The 15,141-nt window shown below is 35.0% G+C and overlaps 1 protein-coding gene and 1 pseudogene across 1 annotated transcript; both read left to right on the forward strand.

The window, feature by feature from the left end:
* Positions 1-1,665: 1,665 nt before the first annotated feature.
* Positions 1,666-2,664, forward strand: LOC114632328 (taste receptor type 2 member 123-like). Its single transcript, XM_028780865.1, has one exon. The coding sequence runs from the start codon at positions 1,666-1,668 to the stop codon at positions 2,662-2,664; it is 999 nt and encodes a 332-aa protein (XP_028636698.1).
* A 7,335-nt stretch (positions 2,665-9,999) lies between these two features.
* On the forward strand, positions 10,000-10,945 carry LOC114632390 (annotated as a pseudogene).
* The last annotated feature ends 4,196 nt before the right edge of the window (positions 10,946-15,141 follow it).

Genomic DNA, 15,141 nt, shown 5'->3' on the forward strand with positions numbered 1-15,141 from the left:
TACTGGAAAAAAAAAAACCTAACAAAGACCAATCTATCTCTGTGTTTGTGCTATGTTTATTTCCAGTTTTTCCCTTAAACTTTATGCGTCTTTGCCTGACTTCTTTTTCAATACATTTATCTCCTAATTGTACTGTATTGGTCAAATTTTAAATTATATAGGACTGCTAGTTTTTACATAGTGTGTTTCTTAGAGGCCTATAAGCAATGTAGAGTCAGTCTTTTACAATATAATTCTCCAGTTTCCCCTTCCATTTATGATAAGTAAGATACTTGTTTTTTCTGTTTTATGGTAGCATGTAATATATTATTTTCTTTAGTTTGATAACTCCTTAAATAGGATGGCTATAACCATGCATTTTACTTCCCATCTTGCGTAGGTTTTGTGCCATATTTCATCAGTCTTGGTGTCTATTGAGATGTTTACAAAGAAAATGTTATTAGTAGGCAAGGAAGTGTAGACAGAAAGCTTCAGGTCTTTGGTGCTAATAAAGGCATCAGCCTGTAGACAGAAAGAGGTAAGAGTGAGGAAGATTCTTCTTGTTCAGAGGAATACATTTACCTTAAACACAGATCACAATGACCACATAAAATACTTTATTCCTACACATAGAACAATTTTTGAACACTGCACTGTAATACCGTGAAGTGCTAACTTAGAATTCTGTTTAGAACAATATCAAAAGCTATGAGAGATGGTGTGCCCTGAGGAAACAGGTGTAATCCTGAGGAAAATGTGGGAGAATCACAAGTCCAGAGCTTTCTGGACTACAGAGTGACTCTAAGGCAAGACTAAGCAATTCAGTGAGACTATCTTACAATATAAAGTAAAAAAAGATTGCTAGAGGTATGGCTTGTCAGAACACTTGCAGGACAACAGTAGGGCTCTATATTTTATAACTTTTGCAGTAAATAAAACAAAATACAGGGAATTGTCATGATTCTAAGCATGATCTAGAAACATGATTATTGAATCAGTGAGAAATTTTATTTGTATGAAAATAGAAAAGGGTTGATTTTCCATAAAAGGGATGTTTGTGCATGTGTGTCTTGTATATCTATAAATCATTGCCAAAACAGAGTTATATAAATTAAAATGACTAATATAATTTTTGTGAAATGAACCTATAAGCAATGATAGTCAAATAGATTTTTAGATAATTTTGGTACTGTGTAGAGAGATATTTGACCAATGTCTACCAAGATTGGTGTGTGTGTGTGTGTGTGTGTGCATAATAAAGAGTTTCATTAATTTACTTAATCAAAATAATTATAGATCATTACATAAGAATGTACCACATGCCTAATTTTTCTTTAATATTGCTCAGAAACCAAGTTGTGTGACTAAAATGTGCAGATAGGGAAAAAGTGAACATAATGCAAATAAATATATCTTTTTTTATAGGTTAGCACATGAAAATTCAGCATCTTATTCAACTTTAGAAAACTGGATATAAGATACAGTGTCTGGATAAACCAGATTTGATCTCTTTTGGAAGAAAAAAGTCAAGATTTTCGTAAAGAATATATGAAATAATTCCTGGAAAATTTAGATGGTTCCTAGTCACTAATGTGTATATGGGATTTTAAAGCATGATTATTTGGAATTTTTAACAACCAATACGTGGAGCTTCTTAAATGAAGCAGAGACATTATAAATTGAAGCATGTTCTCACAGACAATAAAGAACAGTGATTTGATTAATTTTATAATCATATTCTCTGTGGAATTAGTACTGGGGATCTTAGGAAATGGATTCATAGCAGTAGTGAATATCATAGACTGGGCCAAGAGAAGGATTTCTTCAGTGGATCAGATACTTACCATTTTGGCCCTTACCAGACTTAATTATATATGGTCTATGGCCATTTGTATACTGTTATTCATGCTCTTCCCACATTTGCTTATGAGATCAGAAATGTTTATAGCAATGAGCATTATCTGGGTAGTCAACAACCATTTCAGCATCTGGCTTGCTACATGCCTTGGTGTCTTTTATTTTCTCAAGATAGCCAATTTTTCTAACTCTTTTTTTCTCTACCTAAAGTGGAGAGTTAAAAAGGTGGTTTTAATGATAGTACTGGTATCACTGATTTTCTTGATTTTAAACCTGTTATCATTGAGGCTTTATGATCATTTCTCAATTGAAGTTTATGAAGGAAATATGTCTTATAGTTTGTGGGACTCACCACAGTTTCCCAGAATTTTCTTATTCACCAACTCATCCAAAGTTTTGTTAATCACCACCTCATCTCATATTTTGTTACCCATCAACTCCCTGTTCATGCTCATACCCTTCTCAATGTCCCTAGGATCTTTTCTCATGCTCATCTACTCACTGTGGAAGCATCAAAAGAAGATGCAGGTCAATGCCAAACGTCCTAGAGATGCCAGCACCATGGCCCACATGAAAGCCTTGCAAACTGGGTTCTCTTTCCTACTACTGTATGCAATATACTTACTTTTCATTTTAATAGGAGTCTTGAACCTTGGATTGATGACAAAAATAGTAACACTTTTATTTGACCGCATTTCTGGAGCAATTTTTTCTATAAGCCACTCATTTGTGCTAATTCTGGGAAACAAGAAGCTTAGACAAGCCACTATTTCTGTACTGTCTTGTCTGAGGTGCCAGGCCAAAGATATAGACATCATGGCTCCCTAATAAATTCCAGAATTCCTTGGACAAAATCGTGAGATCTTATATGAGAAAAAGAAACTGTGGGCTTCAAAGCTGTGATAGGTAATACATCGGATGATGCGAGGAGGAAAAACATTCTAGCAGGATACAAGTGATCTCATGGGAAACTGGATAGGGGAGCATTTTAGTAAATGAAAAGGAAGGTAAATACAGGAGTAGGAGGGATTGTACAGGTAAAATGACAATAAGAATGGAATCATTCTATGCTAAGAAAACCTATCGTGACTTTAATTCAGTTCTCTCCAAGAGACTCCTGAAACATTTAACCTACTGGTGGTGACATTGTTGAAAAACTAGTGGTGAAATTTAAATCCTCATTTCTCAGGTTACCATGTAACCTAGGAAAAGGAACTTCGGAATTGGAACTGGACTGTCTGTTTTCTCCCTGAGGACTAGTTTTCATGGCATCAGAAGAAACTGTGCGATGTTATAAATGATGGAGGCAACTAATAGTCCTATTCCACTATGACACTTATGAACTGCATCAGTCGCCAGCGACCACCATTGCACAATAGCCCTATTGGTTCAGTAGTGGCACACTTATCTTATTGGTAAGCAATTTCTCTGTAATTAGACTTAACGGCCTTTCAAACAAGGGGATCATCATGCCCACTACAGTAAAATTAGGTAAATATTCACCAAATAACTGAGTGAAATCATGGTTATTGGAGGAGAATATGCAACTCATTTTCTAAATCAGCATAATCCCTTACAAAAGTATATGAACATCTGTCAATCACCTCAAAAATAAAAATAATCTTCGTCTCATCAAGAAAACAAATCTTCAAAACAGATGAGGATGACTACAGAAAACCACAACCAAACAAAATGCAACATTTTGTAGTTGATTCCAAATGAATACATCTATAATGCAGTCCAACACCTAAGACTCAGAGTAGAATATAAAAGCGTGACTGAAAGATCAGAAGAGTCACAAAATCAAGGACTTTGCTTTTAATTTATGTCTTTTAGTAACAACAGAAGCTATATCCTTAAAGACTCATCAGCCTGACCACTCAAATGTCAGCTGAATAAGGGGGACACCAACAAAAATGTGAAAATGGACTAGGAAAGCATACAAAGCATCAAATGTACAGAAAGATTTACAAGCCTGAATAAAGCCGTGAGCTGGAGAGAAAGTCCTCACCAGGGAAAAGCATACCACTTGGAATTCCAGTGCCGAATGGTCATTTCTGAAAATACACATAAAAGTATTATTATATGGCCATATATATGCATGTATATGTGTACATTATATGGATTTATAGACATATATGTATACTATCAGGATATGTATTTATATATGCATATTATATGGACACAAATATATACATGAACACACACACATGAATATACACACAAATATATATACATCCATGCAATCAAAACCAATGAAAAAAAGGGCACAAATTTGAAGAAGATGGATCAAGGTATATTCAAGATCTTGGATGGATGAAAGGGAATATTGAAATTTTGTTTCAAATACAATCTCAAAACCAAAACCAATCAATCAGAGTATATTAAAATAATATTGAAAATAATCATACATTCAGAGTCTGTCACATCCAATATTTTGGTCATAGGGAAAAATCAGTTGAAATTTTCATTGTGTATAAATTTTACACACAAAAAATAAAATACTTTTATTAAAATATCTGATAAGTACAGTCTTCTAATATATTTGTTTTATGGCTTTTCTGTATAAATAAAAATTACATACTAATATTTGGAATAAGAACTAACTAAATTCATTATACCTTAACATATACATTTGTGTATTTTTATATTAGGGTACTCAATACAGAATAATTTTCCATCATGTTAAATATTTGAATTTTGTGTTAAGCATTAACCTTTTGAAATTTAATGTCTGAGATATATGTACTCATTTTTGTCTTGGAGACAGGTACTGATTTGTGTACCTTTTGTGTAGTGCTGTCTTAGAACTGAATGAACAGTTACTTATTTGGGGGGGAGGAGAGATCCTCATCTACACTGGGAAAAGAAAGAGAACTCCTAAGTCTTCTGTTGTCTCTGATACTGGTGAGCTCCATCACACTCATCTGCAAAGTTATGTAAACCTAAGGGTTGCTAGAGGAAGAGAATCTGAAATGAGGAACTATTTTCAAGTCAAGCACCGAGCTCCTGGAATGCAGCTCTCAGAAGTCACTGCAGTGTGTCCGGTGGGCTTTTTGTCATGTACCTGCCTTTGAGTCACCCAAGTTCATGTTACTCAGCCCTTTTCCATCCTCTCATAAGTAACCACAATAAATTCACTAGTTCACTAAGCTTGACTAGAGTTGAATCATTTTTTTAGACCCACAATGTACGACACAGACACTTTCTCATGTCTCTCCAGTAAAAGTCACAACCGTACTTATGGTGCATCAGATTTTTCTAAGACAGTGTGAACAAATTTCTGTTGACTACAGATAGGACCTGAATGATAGACCAAAAAACCTAATTCACTGAAGTCCACCTGGCAAACCAATGAGTGTATAGCAGGTTGTTTGTTTATTCATTTTCTTTCAGCAATTTACTCTGTATTGAGACCTTCTATTCAAGAGAGAAAATGTCTTGAAAAGCTGAAAATCACAAGTTCAGAATTGTCCCTCACCAATGTTATGTGATCAGCAAACAACTAATGAAAGACTACAACCAGCAGAGTGGTCAGGAGGAGACTATGACATGATTTGCCTAGAAGATATTTTCTGACCTTTCAAATGGAATAGAAAGCAGCAACATGCATCATTTGGGTTTTGTCATCCATATTGAATAAGCTTTTAATGATACATTTGATTTATAATTAATCCCTACCACCTTAAATACACCTCAGCTGAGCTCACACAGGTAATTCCAGACAAAGCAGAACAAAAACAGCTAATTATTCATAAAGATGGACGTTGGTATCTAATAATTCCTTTGATTTGTCATATATTCTGTACCTGGGGTAAGTACAAGTGTGTCTATGTTGTCTCACCAGAAAAAACCTCTCCCACAACATTGTAGTCTAACATGCAGAACCTTGGTGAGGGCAGAGTTATTTGGAGGTGTGTGATTGACCTCAAACAGCTGTCCCCATGCAGTTCTTAATGAACCTGCTACATGGGGTCTTAAATTCAATTTTCCATCTTGAATATTCTACTGCCTCCCAAGATCATTTAATGTGGGGTAAATTCAAAAGGTTGGAGACAAAAAGTAAGTACAATTAGATTATAATGTCAGAGCTATCTTTCTTTATGTTGTATGAATAAACTTGATATCACTACCATTGACTCCCTGTGCATTTCCCTGGCAGAGAAAGAGGGCCTAAGGGTGCTCCTTGACAGGGAAGCCCAGAGAGGAGATTTCTTAATCAGCAAGGGGAGGGATGAAGGAGTCAGACTGTGATCTTCATGGACTCTTACTGTTCTGATAAGCTATCAATCACACACGGTTTTTATCTTTGACTAACAACTAGATGCTAAGATGTATAGGTTTCACAGAACAAAGAGAGACTAAGGATTAAGTAATGTTTATGTGTTTGATTTCATTATATGTCCAGGGTTATAATTTCAGTACAATTAGAAAATATAAATGGAATAGACTTTTTTATCAGCTCTAAAGCTCACATTTAAGAATGTAAAATATTTGCCTTCCAAAGCAAACATGTTTATTATATGAGAGCCTGCTATAAGTGTTTGTAGTGTAAAATCACTCCAGTTAAAGAGAAAATATCCGGACCAATCTTTTTGTGAATAGCAAACTCAAGTACTTAACCATTTAATATATATTTCAACATCTATGCTACAACTTATGAAATGTTTATTTTAGTCAATCTACCTTATTTACTAAATTTTATTCCTTCAAGAGTGTGCCCCCTATGACTCCTCTTTTTTTAAACTACATTTTCTGATAATTCTACTGGTTTTATAAAAAGAGGCTTTGAATCTATAACCCTTTCTCTTGTCAGTCAGTTTGTCAACTGTCTCATTAACCATGAACTAGTTTTACTATTTGAGTTTAATATGTGTTTGATGGTTTCCAGGACATATGAACAACTTTGAAATAGTGATCAAATGAAATTAATTCTAGGATTTACCTAGAGAGGCTCAATCTTTTTTCAGGAAATGACATAAAATGAGTTATAATGCAGAAAGTCCCCAAGAATGTAACACACACAGACCAATAGCCAAAAGTGAGAGACAGAAGGACAGTGATTGCAGGAATCAGCTCAGCTTCATAGGAACTCTGTCAAGTAGCTGTGCTGACTTCATGATTCTCATCACTTCCAGTGGACATTGTTGTGTCAGTAAACCTAACTATTATTGTATCATTCTACATCTTTCATTGCATTAGTACCAAGACATGGTTAGCTATATTCCAAGATGGAAGTGGGATGCTTGTGTTATGTTTGAAGAAAACACACCACAACACACACACACACACACATACACACACACACACACACACACACACAGAAAGAGAGAGAGAGAGAGAGAGAGAGAGAGAGAGAGAGAGAGGGAGAGGGAGAGGGAGAGGGAGAGGGAGAGGGAGAGGGAGAGAGAGAGAGAGAGAGAGAGAGAACACCAGAACCATACTAACTTTTTATTTATTTAGTTTTTAGAGACCATATCCAGTGAATAGGCAAAACTCTGGTTGAGGGATGGGACCACGTACCCATCTCAAAACTTGAAACTCAGAGTTGTTCATTTCTAAAGAAAATATAGGGACAAAGAGTGGAGCAGAGAATGAAAGAAAGGTCCGATCTGTAGAAAAAAAATGAAAGTGGGATCAGCACTAAACTCATACACTACGCTGAGGCAAAGAAGCACCTGTTGAGAGAAACATAGTATAACCAGAGCCTGATCAATATAGATACAGATGTCCAAAGGCTCATAGCTAACCATCTGACTGAGCATGGGTACCCCAAGGTAAGAGTTAGGGGAAGGAATGAAGGAGGTGAAGCAGATGGCAATCCCATAGGAAGAACAATATCAAACAACCAGACCTCCTAGACCTCCCAGGGACTAAACCACCAACCGAAGGATACTCATGGAGGTACCCATGGCTCCAGCTGCAGATGTAGCAGAGGATTGCCTTATCTGTCATCAGGGGGAGGGGGGAATGCTAGGGTGGTTAGGTAGGAGTGGGTGGGTGGGGAACACCCTCATAGAGGCAGGGGGAGGACAGACGGTATAGAGGCTTGCAGAGGGGAAACTGGGAATAGGGAATAACATTTGATATGCAAATAAGATAACCAATAAAAAAGAAAATAAAATACAATTTTATATAAAAGTTATGATTAGAAATGGGAAAGATAATAAAATTTTTGAAAATTTAAATAATCCAAATACATGTGAAAATTTTTAGAGGCAATGCTATTCATCTATTTATTCTTTGATATTACAGTCAGAAATCTCACTGTTTAGCCCTTGTTGGCTTGAAACTTACACACACACACACTCAAACACACACACACATATACATATGCAGATATGTGTGAGTATGTGTGTATCAAAATTCTTGTGAATGAATAACTGAACAAGAAGTGTACATACTTTCTTTGTCCTCCAATATAGAACATTAATTTGAAGTGACTGACAACATGTCTGTCTGATGAAAAGAAATTTTTACTTTCTCTGTGACCTGCAAAGAAAACGATCTTCCTACAGGACCTTTGTCCATGTGAAACCTAAATGTGGCTATATCCAATTCAGAATCAAAAGTACAGTGATGGGCTCAGGGAAGTCCTTCAGTGCTCAGGCAGTCCTCAATGCAGACTTGAGAGCACCTACTCTACAGACTATCAGGATTGTTTACATTTCTGTTTGTTTGTTTGTTTTCCAAGTGTCATTTTAGTACATGGAAGTAGCAAAGTTAGAGCAAGCCTCTTGGTTTTACACAGATTGAAATATTTGTATATTTAATATTTAGGGATTGTGTGTGTGTATGTGTGTGTGTGTTAAAATCTGCCCATTGCTTCCCTGCTTCACTCTCTCCAGCTTTCTTTCCCTTGAATGAAGGAAAGTTAATCTCATATAGCCTCTTTATAATCATTTACCTGAGTATAGCTGAAAGGATGACTATAGCTAATTATCTAGCTCAAACTTTCTCTGTATTTCTTATTTAAAAAGAGATTAATCTTGGTTCCAGAATCTGAGAGTAGGGTCAACCAAATACAGCAGAATAAATATGATGCATGTTTTACTGCTTAGTTACTGTTCATATTGTATTATTGGCCCTCATATGCACAGTACCTATTAAAGTGGAAGGAAGGACTAGCTCATGTTACTCATCTTGAATATTGTTAGACCATGTATATTCATTCCTATAGTAAAGATTACTGAACTGATATTGGCAAAGTAAAGGGAACATAGGTAAATTGATAGGTCCTTGGTGTCTATAAATAAATGTATCCTATGGGACAAGGGTCAGACAGAAAAGACAAAGGAACCCTGCTGTGTTTATAGACTCATTCCCCTTAGTGAGTACTTCCTGAGACTGAAATGATATTCACACATAATCTTCATATGCAGTGATAATGTAGTAAAATTTTATACAATGTTTGCAGTTTTCTAATAGTTATAATTACTAGCATTTTTTAAACAACAACACTATATAAATGCTTAATGGCAGAAAAAAATAATGTTGACAGAATGTGTTTTGCATTCAAATAAGTGCGTGAATATTTCCATGTTCATTGTTTGCATAAAGTCAATTGATGAATACATATTTTCTCAATACAAAGATTTTGAAAAATAATGATTTTCATGAGATTATTGAGTTGTGGATAGTTTGTAATAAGTGATTTGCTCACTATCCTATAGGCTGGAACCTAGCTGATTCAAAATTTCTAAAGATATGGTACTAAGGAATTACTAAGTAAAAATTCAGATTTTTTGCTGCCTTATATAAAGAATATACATTTTTATGTGATGTACTTAACACTTATATTAACAGATTAACATATGTATATAAGAAGAAAAAGGGCAAAACAATGCAAATAAATATATCTTCATTTGCTTCTCAGCACAATATCAATATTTCCTGCATCAAAATTTGTAATGGCTCTAGGTTGGTGTGTAAGGAATATGACATCTGGATGGAGGTCATTTCTCTTTAGGGAAATACAAGACTTTTATGATGGAAAGAATGAAATCATTAACAAGGCTTAATGGTTTCTTTGGGATTAGACCTGTAAGTTGTTTAAGGGAACATGATATGGAGCTTTGTATATTGAATATGTATGACATTATTTGCAGCATATTTTAAAGAACCCTAGGTAGTGATGCTAGAAATTGAAGCATGCAATTGAAGATGAATGGTGTCCTACACATCACATTTATAGTCATTCTGAGTGTGGAATTTATAATGGGCACCTTGGGCAATGGATTCATAGCAGTGGTGAACATCATGGACTTGGTCAAGGGAAGAAAGATCTCCTCAGTGGATCCTATCCTCATTGCTCTGGCCATCTCCAGAACTGCACTGCTGTGCCTAATATTAGTTAGTTGGTGGCCATATATGCTCTACCCAGGACAATGGATGACAGAGAGAATTGTTAGTATAATATTCAGTGTAGGGACAACTTTCAACCAGATTAGTCTCTGGTTGCCTACAAGTCCTAGCATCATTTGCTTTTTTCAAGATAGCAAATTTTTCCAACACTATTTTCCTTCATTTAAAGGTCAGAGTTATAACAGGGATATTGATAATGTCTTTGGTTCACTTGTGCTTAAATATTATAGTTATTAATGCACCTGAGTACATTTTAATCACAATGTCATACAGCTTGATCTTGATTAACTCACAGATTTCTCTACTGTTTCTATTTACCAACACCACAGTTGTGTTCATACCATTTATGTTGTCACTGGTTATGTTTATCTTGCTACTCTTCTCCCTGTGCAAACATAAGAGGAAGATGCAACACAGTGCCCAAGGATACAGAGATACAAGCAACATGGCCCACATCAGAGCTTTGCAGACACTGATTGCCTCCATCCTACTCTCTTCCATTTCTTTTCTTTCCCTAGTTATCAAGGTTTGGGGTTCTCTGCTTCTGGAGAGAATGCTGCTGATTTTTTATCACAAAGACTGTAAGAATTGCTTTTCTCTTGGTGCACTCCTGATTCTGGACAATGCTAAATTGAGAAAGGGTTCTCTCTCTGTACTCTTGTGGCTAAGATGCAGACACAAAAATGGAAACTCTAAAATGCACAGAACTGGGGTTCTTTTATGTGGATCATCTTGCAAATCATAGAAGAAAATAGATTACCAGATATTCTTATATATGTAAATTTTCAGGTCTGAATTACATAAAAATGTATATCATGTTCTCAAATTTCAAGATAATGGTTTATAAATGCTTTCAGCTTACAAGATAAGTACTCTCTAAGCATCTTCCAGTCTTTGTAGAACATATAAAAACATATTTGCTGGTTACAAAATTGTGTAAATGTAGATTTCTTGGATGAAAAAATGGTTAAAACAAACATTACTTTTATAGCAATTTATTTTTTTAAATATCTCACAAGTAATCTAAATACAGTATAAATATTTACATATATTTCTTACAATAGATTTTTATTCTCAAATACCTTGTTTGTTAGGATTTTTTTTTTCATTTAGCTCAGGATTGGATCATCTTGGATGAAGAAACTTCACTTGAGAGAATACCTCCATCTAAGTGGGCAGTCAGTATATCTGTGCAAAGTTTTATTGATTTATGATTCACTTATGTAGGCACAATTCACTATTGGTAGAGCCACTTCTGTGATGGTGATTGAGGATTCTTTAAAGGCGCAGTCTGGACAATCCATGAAAAGCAAGCCAACAATAAACATTTCTTCATGGCTTTTTCATCAGTTTCTCTCTCCAGATTGTTGTCTTGATTACCTACCCTGAATTTCCCAACAAGGTTGACTGAGTTATTAGTTGAAATAGACACTTTCCTCAAAAACTTGCTTTATTTGGTCATAATATTTGTCACTACAGTAGAAAACATACTAGGATAAAAATATATTTATATGTGAAAGCTTGAATATTATATGAGAAATGACATTAAGCATATGGATTATGGTAAATAATATAAGATGTTCACCATTTAAAATGTAAGATTCAACCAACAATTTTCAAAAGCATTTTGATATTATGTATCTGCATTTTACTAAGTTGGATAACAACCAGTTTCTCATAGGAACAAAAATTTAGAGTAAGTTGTAACTGACCAATAGGAAATAAATATGGATTGTTTCATATGGCTCCATGCTGTGAATGACTCAACAGGAAGGTTAAAAAGGTATTTATTCGTTGGACAGTGAGGACTTGGACAGCAGGATGATTGGAAATATGCAAACTGGAGAGGTGGGAGATATGGAGACCCTCTAGATGTACCAGAGACATGGGAGATTAGAGAATCTCAGGACTCAAATGGAAGGAACTTAGATAAAATGTCCTGCAATGGGGAGAGGTAACTTGTAGAGTCCACCTCCTGTAAAGACATCAAGCAGAGAGATTGGGTTGCCATCCAACAGTCAAAAATTCTGACCTCTAACTGTTCCTGTCTAAAAGAACTTCAGGGCAAAATGGAGAAGAGCCTGAGGGAAAGGAGGTTCAGTGACAGGCTCAAATTGAGATCTAGCTAAAGGGGACCCTCCAAGGCTTGGCACTATTACTGATGCTATGGTGTGTTTACAGTCAGGAGCCTAGCATGGCTGCCCTCTGAAGGGCTCAACAAGCAGGTGAGTTAGATGCAGATACTTATGCCTAACCAATGGACAGAGCCTGGGTCTGCTCTTGTTGAATTAGGGAAAAGCTGGAAGAAGCTGAGGAGGAAGGTCATCCCATAGGAAAACCAGCAGTGTAAACTAGCTGAACAAAGGCCCCTGGCACATATACAGCAGAGGATTGCCTGGTCTGTCATCAGTGAGAGAAGATGCACCTAAACCTCCAGAAACAGAGGCCCCAGGGAAGGGGAGGCTTCGTGTGTGTGTGTGTGTGTGTGTGTGTGTGTGTGTGCGTGTGTGTGTGTATGTGTGGTGGCTGGATGGTGAGGTCAAGATATCCTCTTATAGATAGGGAAGGAGTAATGAGATGAGGAACTGTGGGAGGGTGTACCTGGTGTAGCTTAACAACTGGAATGAAACAACAACAACAACAACAACAACAACAACAAAAACTATTAAAGATAATTTTTAAAAGTGAATTTATAAATAATTTTTTAAAATAATATAGTTGAAGAAGGGTAAAAAGAAGGAAATATTGCATAAGTACTTTATAGAGAATCAAGTGGTTTATATCTATAAGAATATAGGAATTGTTCATTTAAAAATTTTATATATTCATACATTTTCAAAATTTTATATGTGACTTAATAATGAAATATTTCCAATTGCTGTTTTCATTGTTGCTGTTGTTTTGGTAGGATCTTTCTTAGATCTCCTTATGTAATGTCTATGTTTATTTATTTGTTTAAAAATATAAACATTTCATAAACACATTTTCTGCCCTCACTCTTAACCAAAGTTCAAGCAATGATGTCTATATTTTTGGTTAACATATTTGGAGATATTAATCTGGAGAAAACAGATACCATTAAATAAAATGTGACTGTTTTGAGTATAAAATTGGATTCTTTGATATTTATTTAGCAGGTAATCTGTGCATTTCATACCTTTCCTTCTCATATATGTGATGAAATGATTTGTCATGTGAGGAAGCTCAGATTTTGGTGAGGAAAAGGCTTATCGTTAAGTGGCTAGCATTTTTGCCGTTTCCTTTTTTATCTATATTCGCTGGTATGGATACAAACTTTGCCATCACTCATAGTATGAAATTTTAATAGTTGATATATATATATATATATATATATGTACATATATATACATTCAATATGTTTAGTTGGTATAATGTTACTTATGTATATATGCTTTCAGGACAGAGCACTTCATATTAGATAACTTATTCAGGGGTTAAACTCCTGGGATGAATATTTTCATGCACTCTTAGTATTCTCTAGTTCCCTGTAGTTCTTTGTTTGGGGTTGGGGCCCTTAGAGAATTCCCTCTTTCATGGCAGCTTATCTATTGGTATTTTCAATTCAGGTTTTCTTAGGAAACCCTATTGAGACTTCATGGGAGTAGTTTGCCTGTAGTAGTTTGACAGTATGGTTCCTGTCTTTATTGTTTGTCTGCTCTCACAGACAAATACACATACAATACACACAGAAATATACTGACATACACAAAGACACACTCTTATATACACACATCCACACAGAAACATCCACACAGAAACACACGCGTGCACACACACACAAGCATACATATATATATATATATATGTTTATATGTTACATATAAAAATGTATATATATGTTTATATGTTTATATGATACATATATATGTTTCTGTGTGTTATTTACATATGTAAACATACACATATATAGTATATACACATATATATGTAAAACTTAAATGATTGGAAAAAGTAACCATCAATATATTTAAATGTGAAAGAAGTGTATGTATTGCTTAAAAGCTTGTATCTTACTGCCCTGAGTATTAGAAAATCTGGATTCTCTGAGAAAAGCTTGAAAGTACTGGAAGAATTGAGTAAAGCTGTAAGCAGAAGCAAGAGGATAGTGGGCTTGATTATTGCTGGGATAATAGCTTTAATTACATTAATTGCTAGCATCACTGCTTCTGCAATAGCTTTGACACAAGAAGTTAAGAGAGCGACTTTTGTTACTCATCTAGCAAAAAAAAAAATGTTACTAATGTGTTGAGTATACAAGAGGATTTAAATAGGTGTTTGGATCAATGGATTGATGCTCTATATCCTATTCAAATTATCAGAAGGAGGTTCAGAGTTTGTTAGGAGCCATCTCAAGTGTCATGACAAATACCATTAGAGTTGTGTTACTTCTAAAATTTACAATGATAGTCATTATAATTAGAAAAAAATGTTAAAGACACCTGTAGGGTATTTGGCATAATTCTAACACCTCACTGGATGTCTCAACATTGCATAATGAGATTATGAATTTAAAGAAAGCTGCTCTGTTGAGTTTTGATGTTGCAGGTAATGCTGACAAAATTATCCATGGCTTGAGGTCACTATTTCCATTTTCATCAAACCTCAGAAATGGTATATATATATATATATATATATATATATATATATATATATATATGATGTATATGTATATGTATATGTATATGCATATGTATATGTATATGTATATCAGGCTAGCCCCTTTTGACCTGGGAATACTTTTATTCCTGCCCATCGTGTTAAAGCTTGTCTCTAACTACCTCAACAGGTTAGCAAGCAAAGTACATGACTTGAAACTGAAAATGGATCCTTAGACAGAGCTATTAATTTAACAGGCTGGCAAGAAAGGATGGGTAAGATTCTGCACAGAGCCTTACCAAACTAAGCCAGAAGGGTATTGCT

This window comes from Grammomys surdaster, unplaced genomic scaffold (genome assembly GCF_004785775.1).
Source record: "Grammomys surdaster isolate TR1022 unplaced genomic scaffold, NIH_TR_1.0 373, whole genome shotgun sequence".
Taxonomy (NCBI): domain Eukaryota; kingdom Metazoa; phylum Chordata; class Mammalia; order Rodentia; family Muridae; genus Grammomys; species Grammomys surdaster.